Below are 12,219 nucleotides of genomic sequence, written 5' to 3' on the forward strand. Positions count from 1 at the left end.
TTTTCGAAAATCAAATAATGGCTTTTTGTCTTTCTCCTAATAAGACAAAGCGGCGGGGTGCGCTTAGCGAACCGCGCGCCCATCAAAAATAGGAGTGCCTTTATCAGTAGCCTTTTGTTTTCTATAAATATGAAAAATCAGAAGAAAGCAAAGAGGACTGTTCATCTCTCGTTGAAAAACAGAGAGAGAGAGAGAAAGGGAATCGGGTTTCTCCCTTCGCCAATCATCTTCTCCGATCGGATTTTTCGATCGGATCCGATCATTCTCCGGCAGCCGCATCCTCCGCCTCTTCCTCCTCTCCGATCCATCTCCTCCTCTAGCAACCTCCTTCTCCTCCAACCTTTTCTCTGCAAATCCGACCGGATCTACGATCCTCCTCCGTCCGATTGTCTCCGGCCGGCAGCACCTCCTCCATCTCCACACTCTTCCTCTCTGATCTCCTTCATCTTCTTCTCGCCGATTTTCCGATCTCCGATTACATTTCTGTTCCAATCATTTTCTGATCATTTTCCGATCTCCGATTACAAATCTCGGTTTGCAACTTTCAATCTCAGATCTATTGGTTTCAAAGCCTTATTTCCATTTTCGTTGCAAATTCGAAAGGGAATGAGATCTGAGATCTCAGATCTCAGATCTGAGAAGAGAAAGAGAGAGAGGGAAGGAAATTTGGGGGAAATCTGTTGCTTGTCTTTCTCCAGCATTTATCCGATTGATCTGATTTCTGGAAGAGCAAAGATAGAAGTAGTAGCTTGATTAGCAGGAATAATCACCAATTTCTGAGGGGAAGGTGAAGAAAATCAGCAAAAAGGTAATGGTCTTATCATTTTCTTATTTCTCTTGAATCAGATCTTAATAGTAGGTTCCTTAGAGTTTTGAGCTTGATTTTATTCTCTGGTCACATGACTAGTGCTTTAAAATGATGTTGTGATTGTTAATATGGTTAAATCAATTTATTTGAGCATAGTGTTTAATGCTAAAATGAAAATCCAGATCTCACGTTTAAAATAATTTTCTGAACCTTAAGCATGAGGTGAGAGATGTTCTTCGATTATTTTGTTGATCATAATCTCGTTCGTATTTATCATGAATTTCTCCCATTTTTTCTTATTATTTAATTATTTTTTCTCCTCCTTTCTAATTCTGTGTTTATTTTAAGCTTAAGTTTAGTCTCTCACATAGTTATATGTTATATACCGATGGTATAAGAAATCTAAAGAAAATCTGTGGATGTTATGGTGTGTCTCTCAATTCAGTTTTTGGATGGAAATCTACGTGTTATAATGTTGTTTAATGTGAATAGGACTGATTTTCAGATACTTTGATTTATTTATCATCGTGGATTTTTTGTAAATACCTGAGAAGAGATGGTTATTTTGTTCAAGATAATTTTTATTTTGATCTGAAATTTTTTGTTGAAACAGGCTCTCTGTTTGGATTTCTTTTGGGTATAATCATCAAATTTTTGTAGTTCTAGTTTCTATTAGAACGAGAATTAGTGTTAAAAATGTTCCCAGATTTTATTAGATATGACTGATTAATACACCAAAGTAGTTTCATTTGATTGAGGTAATAGTGGTTGATTTGGTTACTTAACTGTGCTCACATTTCAAATGGTTATCATAGATGTCTTATTTCTTTACATAGGTTTAGCTCTATGTTCACTTGCTCATCTTGAAGTTCAACTTGAATGGATTACAAGGTTTTTGGAGTTATAGTTGAAATTTCTAGAATCTAATTCTTATTAGAGCCTGTTCATAATCTTGAGTTCATTGAATGATGCAAATTGAGGTGATTTCTGTATGATGACTGAAATTAGCTCCTGTTTTGTATGGCTCAAATACACAAATCTGTCCTTAAATATGTCCAATCCTTGTATAAATCTTGCTCATTTTCTGTACAGATTTGATCTCCAAAATTACCCAGTTTTAGCACATTGCTGCTCCCGTTTTGACACAGTTCTATGATCTGTTATGCCCTCCTATATTAATGCACATGTCTAAGCACAGTTCAACCCTTTTTGTTAGTGACGGCCATAATCCTTTTGTTGACATGTGCAGTCCTTCACCCTTGCTATGACATTTATGTTAAAAAGGAGAGGTGTTACCTCCTGTGCAGGACCAGTCAAGGTCCTATTGCTTACTGGATTTCAGTTCTGATTTGCATTGGAGTAAAATTTGAAAGAGAACTGGATACCCAGTTTTGCACAGAACTTCACACATTTGTCGCACTGTTTTACACAAAATTTCAGTTCACGTTTCAACTTGTTTTAGCACTAGGTGGCCCATGATGTGGCCCATAATTCATGATATTTCAGTTCAAGAATTGGGCACCTGCTGTGTCACTATACAGTTTTTGATTTGGCTCTTATTTCGGTAATAAATAGTCCATAGTTGTTGTTCTACGCATAACTGCTGTCCAACAAGGGTATATGCTTAATAGTTGAGACCTTTGATTGATTCAGTTAATGTTCCACAGATTTATGCACTGGTCCAGTGTTCACCGATTTATATAGTTTTTCACTGTTTCTGTTTTTTTTTTATTAATTTGTATGGCCCTTCACTGGTGCAAGTTTTTAATGATTCATATGCTTGTACACTAGTTCGATTCTTTGTTGATTTGGAGTTGAATTGTGTTGAATGGATGGATCAAACGGAATACTTGGCATTTTACAGTTTTTACAATATCAATTTTTTTCACTGTTTGCATTACAAAGCTACATTAGCTTAATTCTCCTTTTGCTATCAGTACTATTTTGTATTTTTATTTTTAAAGTCTGAAGAGAATTGATATAGTTATGAGGCATGGTGTTGTTGCAAGTATTTCTTCACCCAACCTTTCAGATATGCCCCCTGTTATGCATCAAAATTTATAAAAATCAGAAATATCATTGCATGCATTTGTATAATCTGTTAAAAATTTTAATATTCTTCTCTTGTACTAAGCTTTGAGTTAGGGTTTGAAGACAGTAATAAATGGTGTTCAGGTGAGACTCTCTTGAGGTTCATAAACTTGTCTTTTATTTAAATAAATTGTTTTAGGAAAGAAGGAGATCAGATGACTACTCTATTCGATATTATCGACATGAGTACTGTCTGATCTCAAGGCGGGCTTAGAAATATTATCCTGTGTATTTGTGATATCAGATGATTACTTTAGCATCATCTGATTTCACCCCCATATTGGGGCAGTGGTTTGTGGTTGGCTTTGAAGTGTTTGATATTGTTTTTACTTTATTAGGCTATCCAGCGGCTGGTCTGGACTAATTAATGTTGTTTATCATTTTATGATTGCTACATGTTGTGCACTCTTTAGTTGTAGATCTTACTTTGCGGATATTTGATTTGTTTTTATAATAATTGAATGAAATTTGAGTTTACTTAGTAACCTTTTTCTTCTCTCTTTGGATAGACTAGCGTAGTCTTCTAGACTTCTTTAGATAATAGAACCTGTACTAGGAGACATACTCTGTCTCGTTAGGCAATCCTCCTTTGGAGGCAAGCCTCATTTGTAAAATCCTCTCTGATATTGCACCTCAGTTTGTTCCTCTGTTAATTAGAGACCAATTTGGTCAATTAGTTGTCTTAGCCTTGCTTACCCCTTGAGGGCAATGATAAGGTTGTTTAGAGACCATCTTTGTGTGTGTTTGGGAGACCCGCCCGGTCTCATTCTCTCGTTAATCCTCTTTGTGTGCTTTTTGATTTTGGGAGAACACCCTACTCGGCTTGGCTTCATACCCCTACCCTTATGGGTATTGGGTTGCACATTTGTTGCACCCTGGGGCTAGGTAGCTGCCCGGCCCGGCTGGGTGTTTTTACCTTTGCCAAATATGCACAAGGTCTCTTATTCCTTTTAGACCCGCCCGGTCTCATTCTCTTGCTAAACCTCCTCTTTGTGCGCCGTTTGGTTTTGGAAGAACACCCTACTCGGCTTGACTTCATACCCTTACCCTTATGGGTATTGGGTTGCACATTTGTTGCACCCTAGGGCTAGGTAGCTGTCCGGCCCGGTTTGGTGTTTTACCTTTGCCAAATATGCACAAGGTCTCTTATTCCTTCTGCTTGTAAGCTTCTCCTTAGTCGATAGTCCATTCGCATATGAGTCAGCCTTGATTAGAGAGTCTTTGACTCATTCATCCTTTAGATAGTGTTATTAGAGAGTCTTTGACTCATTCGCCTTTTAGGTGGCGTTATTAGAGAGTCTTTGACTCATTTGTCTTTTCAGTAGTGTTGTAGGAGAGTCTTGGATTCATTTGTCTTTCAGGTGTTGTTATTAAAGAGTTCTGACTCAATCTTTCTCTTTTAGAGAGTCTTTGACTCGTATATCCTTTAGTCGGTGTTTTTGGAGTCTTTGACTCGTGTTTCCATCTCTTAGAGAGTCTTTGACTCGTATATCCTTTAGTTGTTGTCAGTGGAGTCTTTGACTCGTGTTTTCATCTCTCTTAGAGAGTCTTTGAATCGTGTTTCCTTTTTTTTCAGAGAATCTTTGGTTCATTTATTCCTTTGGTGATGTTATTAGAGAGTCTTTGACTCATTTATCTCTTTCGCAGCTTTCTTAGAGAGTCTTTGACTCATTTGTACTTTCAGTTGGATTTATTAGAGAGTCTTTGACTCGCCTTTCCTTTTGCAGTCATTGGGGAGTCTTTGACTCCGTTATCTCTTTTTCAGTGTTATCAGTTACTCTTATTAGAGAGTCTTTGACTCATTTGCTCTTATAACGGTGTTATTAGAGCATAGTTTCCCTAGGGTTTTGCTTGTATATTCTCTCCGGTCTTTGGCCAAAAGGGTGAAAACATCAGAAATTTTAAAATCCATAAACATTGAAATCATTAAAAAATCTCAAAAAACATTAGAAACTTAAAACATAAAAAAATAGTTGATTTGCTGTAAGTGTTTGTTAGTTGGAGAGTTCGTTTCGAACTACGTTGGCTTGATCCTCTTCCACGAGGTACGTAGTGCAGCTTGGGATTTACATCCCAAGTCCAGCCAAACTTTTTTTGTAAATAAACGTTTTAAACCTTCTTCAAAAACCTTCAAAATCTTGTTTTCAAAAGATCTTCCTCTAGAGTTAGGAGTTTCTCCTAGATAGAGAGTTTTAGAGTTAGGGTTTTTCTTTTGATAGATTGTTTGATTGGTTGTTTGCTGTGTGCTTGTTTTAGAGTTAGGGGTCTGTCCTAGAGTTATAGGAGCGCCTCCGTCCGGTCAGTCGGCGATCCACATCGCCGAGTGATGACTAGAGTAGGATACGCTAGTCCACCTTTGGTTTTCCTTAAGAAATACAGCCTAGTTACACATAGGTTGTAGGAACCACCTGCATTAGCCTAGGGCTAATCTGCATTTAGTTAGGGCATATAGGGTGTCCTAAAAATCCACAATTCACTGAAATCTAAATAATCGTACAAGAAACTTTAATAACTAGTCCGGTCTTTTAGATCGAGTCTAGGATAGAGGTCTAGATGTCTTAGGCATCCTAGCTTAGAATAGGCGCGAAGAACTACGTTGCCTTGATTCTCGTGGAGGCGGGGATACGTAGGCTTCTTTGGATGAATACCAGACCATCCGAGGACTCGGGCTAATAATTTAAAGTCTTAGGATTTTGTTTAATTATTGTATGTTTTGATGTGTTTTCTTACTTTCTAGTGCTGATCCTATACCTTTTAGCTATAACTTGCATGTGTTTGCACATCAGAACTTAGACACCCATTAGGCATGTCACTCATAACCTAGCTATGCTTAGGTGACACATTCTTTCATTTTATTTTATATGTGTTTATTATTTTTTATCCTCAGGAAATGCATGCTTAGGTAGACGACTCTTGAGGATTGTTCCCATTTCACATGATTTTTACCCAAACTTCTTTGGAGTTAATAATAAATGGCATAAGAGACCAAGTGCTTGCACTCGGACGAATTGGGGGTGCTCTCAGACCTTCCCCATTCGTAACCAGGCACGAACCCATATATATTTCTGGTTATCCATTGCACAGAGGATTTGATTTTAGGGTTCCATGGCATATCCATGGATGGCGACTCTGAGTTTATTTCAGGTATGTCTTGGTTTCGAACCTTGGCTCCGGATCGAGACATATCTCTTTCTTTTTATATCGCCACTCGTGCTATGCTATGAGGGTGGCATCCGTTTTGAGAGTTCCTTGGTAGAGCTCTCCTTCCCACGTGGATGATCCAGAGGGTGTTGGGACCCGTTCCCTCGCCGCCTATCTCGGATCGGGGTCCACAATGACAGACGCTCTTCTCAACCCCGGTAGAGGTAGATATCAAGAATTTGATCCCAAAATATTACCGCTACAACCGCCAAGATATCAGGAATTTGATTTTCTGAGCATCCTAAATACGTAGGCCAGAACCCGCTGAGCTGCTCTCTCAGGAAGAAATAGATGTCCACTCGACAGAACCCATTCGGCAGTCCTCTCCTCGGCAAGAAATAGGTCCAATTCTCAACAAATATAGGATGCTCGGAAAATCACGGTTATAACTGCCATAAAGGAGTTTTGACCAATTAAGGCGCCTTTCCCTGATTTTTCGCAACGACTCCTGCGAGTCTAGCATTCCTCAATATATAAACGAAGACACTCTCAGTCTCTCTCGCTCTCTTCTGAAATAAATGTCGATGACAAACGCTCTTCTCAACCCCGGTAGAGGTAGATATCAGGAATTTGATCCCAAAATATTACCGCTACAACTGCCAAGATATTAGGAATTTAATTTTCTGAGCATCCGAAATACGTTGGCCAGAACCCGCTGAGCTGCTCTCTCATCAAGAAATAGATGTCCACTCGCCAGAACCCACTCGGCAGTCCTCTCCTTGGCAAGAAACAGCTCCTATTCTCAACAAATTTAGGATGCTCGGAAAATCACGGTTATAACTGCCATAAAGGAGTTTTGACCGATTAAGGCGCCCTTTCCCTGATTTTTTGCAACGAATCCTGCGAGTCTAGCATTCCTCAATATATAAAGGAAGACACTCTCAGTCTCTCTCGCTCTCTTATGAAAGAAATGTCGATGACAGACGCTCCTCTCAACCCCAGTAGAGGTAGATATCAGGAATTTGATCCTAAAATATTACCGCTACAACCGCCAAGATATCAGGAATTTGATTTTCTGAGCATCCTAAATACGTAGGCCAGAACCCGCTAAGCTGCTCTCTCAGCAAGAACTAGATGTCCACTCGCCAGAACCCACTCGACAGTCCTCTCCTCGGCAAGAAACAGGTCCTATTCTCAACAAATTTAGGATGCTCAGAAAATCACGGTTATAACTGCCATAAATGAGTTTTGACCGATTAAGGCACCCTTTCCCTGATTTTTCGCAACGACTCCTGCGAGTCTAGCATTCCTCAGTATATAAACGAAGACACTCTCTCTCTCTCTCTCTCTCTCTCTCTCTCTCTCTCTCTCTCTCTCTTCTGAAAGAAATGTCGATGACCGACGCTCTTCTCAACCTCGATGAATATAATGAAGAAATTGAGCCCGAACTAATACCGGAACTATTACTGGATTCTTCCCAGCCGCGAGAAACAGCTCCTATTCGCAATGCACAAGGTCAGCCACAATCCAGAATCAACACATACATATTGTTTTTGTTTTACCTGTGTGTTGGGATAACTACATACTGGGGTTATGCCGAATATTTCGATGCGAAAGACAGGACACATGTTATCATTGATGGACTTTATTTCTGGATTATGACGATGTGTACTGTTGGATATGGAGACATCTCCCCTAAGACCATGGGCATGGAGTGTTTTGTGTCTTTTTTGGGTCATTAGGGTTGATATTAATGCATCAACTGGTGAAGATAGTGAGAAGTAAGTTAAGGTACGTTCTCAACATTGTGGAGCCGAATCTGACGTTAAGGACGAAGGCTATTTTTGTTACCGTGGCTGTACTTGTTTGTATTGTCATCGGTTCCTTCGTTCTTCATTTTGTTGAGGAACTAAGCTGGGGGGATTCAATGTACGCCTCGATCATGTCCATCACAACTGTTGGATATGGAGACAAGGCATTCCGGACATATACTGGTTATTTATTTGCCGCTTTTTGGCTTTTGATATCCATCACTACTGTGATTCTCGCAATACAGTTCTTGGACGAGGGTTTCATAAGCTTTGTTATCCTGATTCATCTACTTAATTTGACTCATTCTAATCATATCCTTTGGGTGATTTTTGGACCTTTCATTCTTGCTTTTGGTTTATCCTCTCTCGCGTTCCTTCTCTCTTCCCTCCACTAGTCCCCAGCCCAAACCGTGTACAAGATACATATGCCCCGGGATACTCCCATGGACGGTCGGATTTGAAATTTGAAATGGAATGTGACCAGGCTCTGAAAGTAGGATTCGAAAAGAACTCGATTCGACCCATAAGGATTCAAACAAATTGTAATTCGCGACCACCGAGATCGGTGGGCGGGTGGCTGGACAGAGAGAGAGAGAGAGAGGACATGTCGGACAAAATTTATTAACATTGTAATGTCTCAAAGACGAAAAAATTTCATTAACATTGAGAAGGGAACATGTAAGATATCATTTATGAATTAATGAAATGAGTCTATGTTAATGAGGTATCACTTCCAATCTTCTCCATCACAAGGAAAACAACCCTCTTGAGCAATGTCATCGATCTGAACACCAGAATCGTAGATTAACCCCGCCTTCCAATCCGCTGGAAGAACTCTTTTCGCCCACACCCACTTCCCATCAAACCCGCCCGTCACCACCAATCGGAACTGCAACGGCCCAGCCGGAAATCGATCTGTATCCCAAATGGCTCCATGATTCCGGCTCATGAAATGCCAAATCGAAGAACCAACCTGTAAATTCGAAATGTTCATCTATAAATAAATAACCCAATAATCTTTGATGATCTCTTAACACAAGTAATTCTCAAGTATTAGGAATGATCAGAAGACCCAATTGATTTTGAGACCAAAACCGATTATTGAACCCAAAATTAAATGCGAATTCCGCATCTAAGAATATGTTTTGGACTCAAAAATCAATTCTCAACAGCCTACATGTATACAAAATAACAATTTTGTTTCTTTTGCAACATTCTTTCATTAGATTAATAGTTCAATCCTTCTTACTTGAGCTACTTCGACGGCAACAATGTCGGTCTGGCCACCTTGATAGAGAAACATGATTGCCAAGTAATGTGGATTTTGGCTGTTCTCTTCCACTCTCACTGACAAGTTTTGGTTCTTATAATCACACGGGATCCTGCTCCAAAATTTCAAGAAAATCAACATCAGTTAATTTGATAATCATTTAACCCTGTTTGCGAGTCCAAAACCAATTATTGGACTTAAAATTACGATAATTGGTCTTGGAGTCACAATTGGTTGTCATAATCGACGTGATCTCACACTACGGCCCACCTAGTCTTTGCCAGTTGGCCAGTTGCGATCGTTTATATGTCGTAGTTGATCTTGACTAGGAACAAAAGCATGTTGCAGTTGATTTTGGGAATTAGAGGACTAAAAATTATGTTCAATTTTGAGTCCAACAATAAGTTTTTGGACTTAAAATCAATTCCCAAAATTCACAAAGAAAATTTGTATTAAATTTTGAGTCCAATAATCAGTTTTGGGACATAAAATCAATACTCAAAATCCAAAGCGAACATGGCCTTTGGATTTTGAGAATTGATTTTTGAATCTGAAACTGATTATTCGGCTCAAAATTAAATGCCAAGTAAGTCCAACAATCAGTTTCGGACTCAAAATCAATTTCTTTAAACATTTCCCAAGTATTGTCGTGATTGAAGCATTCAAACACGAAAATGAAAGATGGGCCCCACCCACCCAACCAAATCCCATTGTCTTATTAGGTGTAAAGAACAAAAACAAAGCATGGCAGAGGATTCATGAGGCTCGTTTACCTCTTGTATTCCACGTCCACCACCCCAAGCTTCATAACTTGTTGTTCCAATCCCTTACGACCCATCGCCATGAAAGTCCTGCTGCTGAGAACAAAATCTGTTTTGTTGCTTTTATTTAGATCTGTTAAAATCACCTTCACTCCTCCCCTGCTGCAAATGGCAGTGTTCTTGCACCTTATCTGCCCAAATCCCCCAACAGATAAACTTAAATTAGTGTTTGGTTGCACTGCATAGACTAGAAGAGTAGGGAATAAGTAGGTGTGTCATTACAAGTATAGAGATATGAGAGAAAGGGGAGGAGAGAGAAAGGGAGAAAAACTTAAAAAAATTACAGTTTCTAAGATTTTTTAAAGCAGAATTCCATTTTATTTTTGTTAAATTTGATTTTACAGTTGAGTTTTTTATATGGTGTAAGCCCGTGTAGTACCATTTTTGTATGGCTTACACGATAGGATGATCCAAACCATTTGATGGGCCACAACATAAATAAGTTGTGCCCAAAATCATTTCCTCTCTAGATAAGTTGTGCCCAAAAATCATTCCCTCTCTAGATTGGAGGACTAGGATCATCCTATGGAAATGATTTTTTGGGCACAACCTATTTATGTTGTGGCACATCAAATGGACCGTTTGATTCATCCTTTGGTGTAAGCCCTGCGTAAATAATGGACTATGTGGGCTTACATAATATAAAAAGGGGAGATGATATCAGCACAACCATGTTTTAATAATTGCACAAACTCCGTTTGTCCTTCCTTTTGTAATTGGCTTGTGAGAGCTTTTTGGGAAATTAATAAAAGACATGGGTTAGTGCAATTATTAAAACAAGGTTGTGCTGATATCATTTTCAGGGATAAGAATGCTACCTAAGCAGACTTAAAATAATTACGTGGGAGACATATTGTGGAGCAATAGTGCCTAATGCAATACTTAGCAACAAAAAAGGGGTGACATCCCAAATCCAAACAAAATCCTGTTTCCAAGATTTTTTGCAACCAAACAATTTCTTCGTTAAACAGGGAAGAGCTTCGAGCAGAAGGATAAGAGGAATTCAACTCAGAGAACAGGATGAATAGGGGAAAAAAAGAAAGAGACCTGAAAACATCCTCCACAACCAATTCCTTCCCTAAACAGGGCAGAGCTTCCTGCTGCAACATGTCCTCCATTGAAACCCAGAGCCATGGAACCATAACCACACGCACCCGCTGTATGTAAATCAACAAAAAGATGCAAAATAAAAAACACCCATCAGATTTATTGAGTAGAAAATGGTGTAAATACTGACATGAACAGATGGGTGCAGATATAAAAAAACAGGGGAAAACAGGGGATTGCAATCTTGCATTCTTTCTTATTTTTTTTTTCTTTTTTTTTTTGGCTCTTTTAGATATGGGGTTTCTAAAGGAATAAAGCAATAAAAAGATACAAAATAAAAGAACACCCATCAGATTTATCGAGAAGAAAATGGTGTAAATACAGACATAAACAGATGGGTGCAGATAGAAAACAACGTGGGAAAACAGGGGATTGCAATCTCTCTCTCTCTTTGTCTCTCTCTCTGCTCTTTTGACATGGGTTTTCTAAAGGAAATCTTAATTGGCTGAATGGTGATTACAAACTACCAAAAAAAAAAGAAGTGGAATTAATTACTAACCAGACAGTGCAGATTTTGAAGAGAAGTAGGCAGCTTTTGATTGATGAACACATCGATCACAAGCAAAAGCAGGGGAAATGAATAGGAAGAGAAAACCCAGAAAGAAAGCCATGGTTTTGTGTGAGAAGAAAAGAAGAAGAGCTCTGTAATATATAGATTGAGTGGGGAGTGGAATACAGGTTGTGAAAGCTTGAATGCATAAGAGAATATTTATATATTTAATGCGTTTCTGTAATTGATCTGTGAGTGGAAAAGGAAAATGATACAGCGCGTACGCGGCAGGGCAAAGAAAATGACAATTTCTCTCACCGACTCTGTTGCGCGCGCAACAGCTGTGGTATGAGAGGCAGACCCGTTTTGCCGAGGCTTTGGCTTTTGGAACTATCCCTTTTTATTAATGGGTAATGGGAAAAGAGACGAGTGTGGGTACATGTCGAGGAAACTTCCATTTGATCTTAGTTGTAATGTGGAAGTGTTTGAAGAGTTTTAGAAAGTCCATGTGGCCTAGTAAAATGACTTACATGTTATTGAAAACTAGGGTAACTATTTTAATGGACACGACACCTGGATCTGATTGTGTTAGGGTTGCAACTTGGGCCGGGTAAAACCGACCCGAAAAACTGATGGGTCGGGTTCAAATAACTCGGTCCTTGGGCTGGGTCGGGTTTAAG

General features: G+C 39.1%; 1 protein-coding gene across 1 annotated transcript; it reads right to left on the minus strand.

Moving 5' to 3' along the window:
* Positions 1–8,447: 8,447 nt before the first annotated feature.
* On the minus strand, positions 8,448–11,918 carry LOC143855045 (expansin-like A2). Its single transcript, XM_077365214.1, has 5 exons — positions 11,549–11,918; positions 10,990–11,099; positions 9,895–10,073; positions 9,101–9,233; positions 8,448–8,824 (listed from the first exon to the last, which is right to left on the minus strand). Exons 1-5 carry the CDS (start codon positions 11,658–11,660, stop codon positions 8,579–8,581), a joined length of 780 nt encoding a protein of 259 aa, XP_077221329.1. The 5' UTR covers positions 11,661–11,918; the 3' UTR covers positions 8,448–8,578.
* Between the last annotated feature and the right edge of the window lie 301 nt (positions 11,919–12,219).

Source organism: Tasmannia lanceolata, unplaced genomic scaffold (genome assembly GCF_043159265.1).
Source record: "Tasmannia lanceolata isolate RefF3 unplaced genomic scaffold, GAP_Taslan_0.1 ptg000020l, whole genome shotgun sequence".
Classification (NCBI taxonomy): domain Eukaryota; kingdom Viridiplantae; phylum Streptophyta; class Magnoliopsida; order Canellales; family Winteraceae; genus Tasmannia; species Tasmannia lanceolata.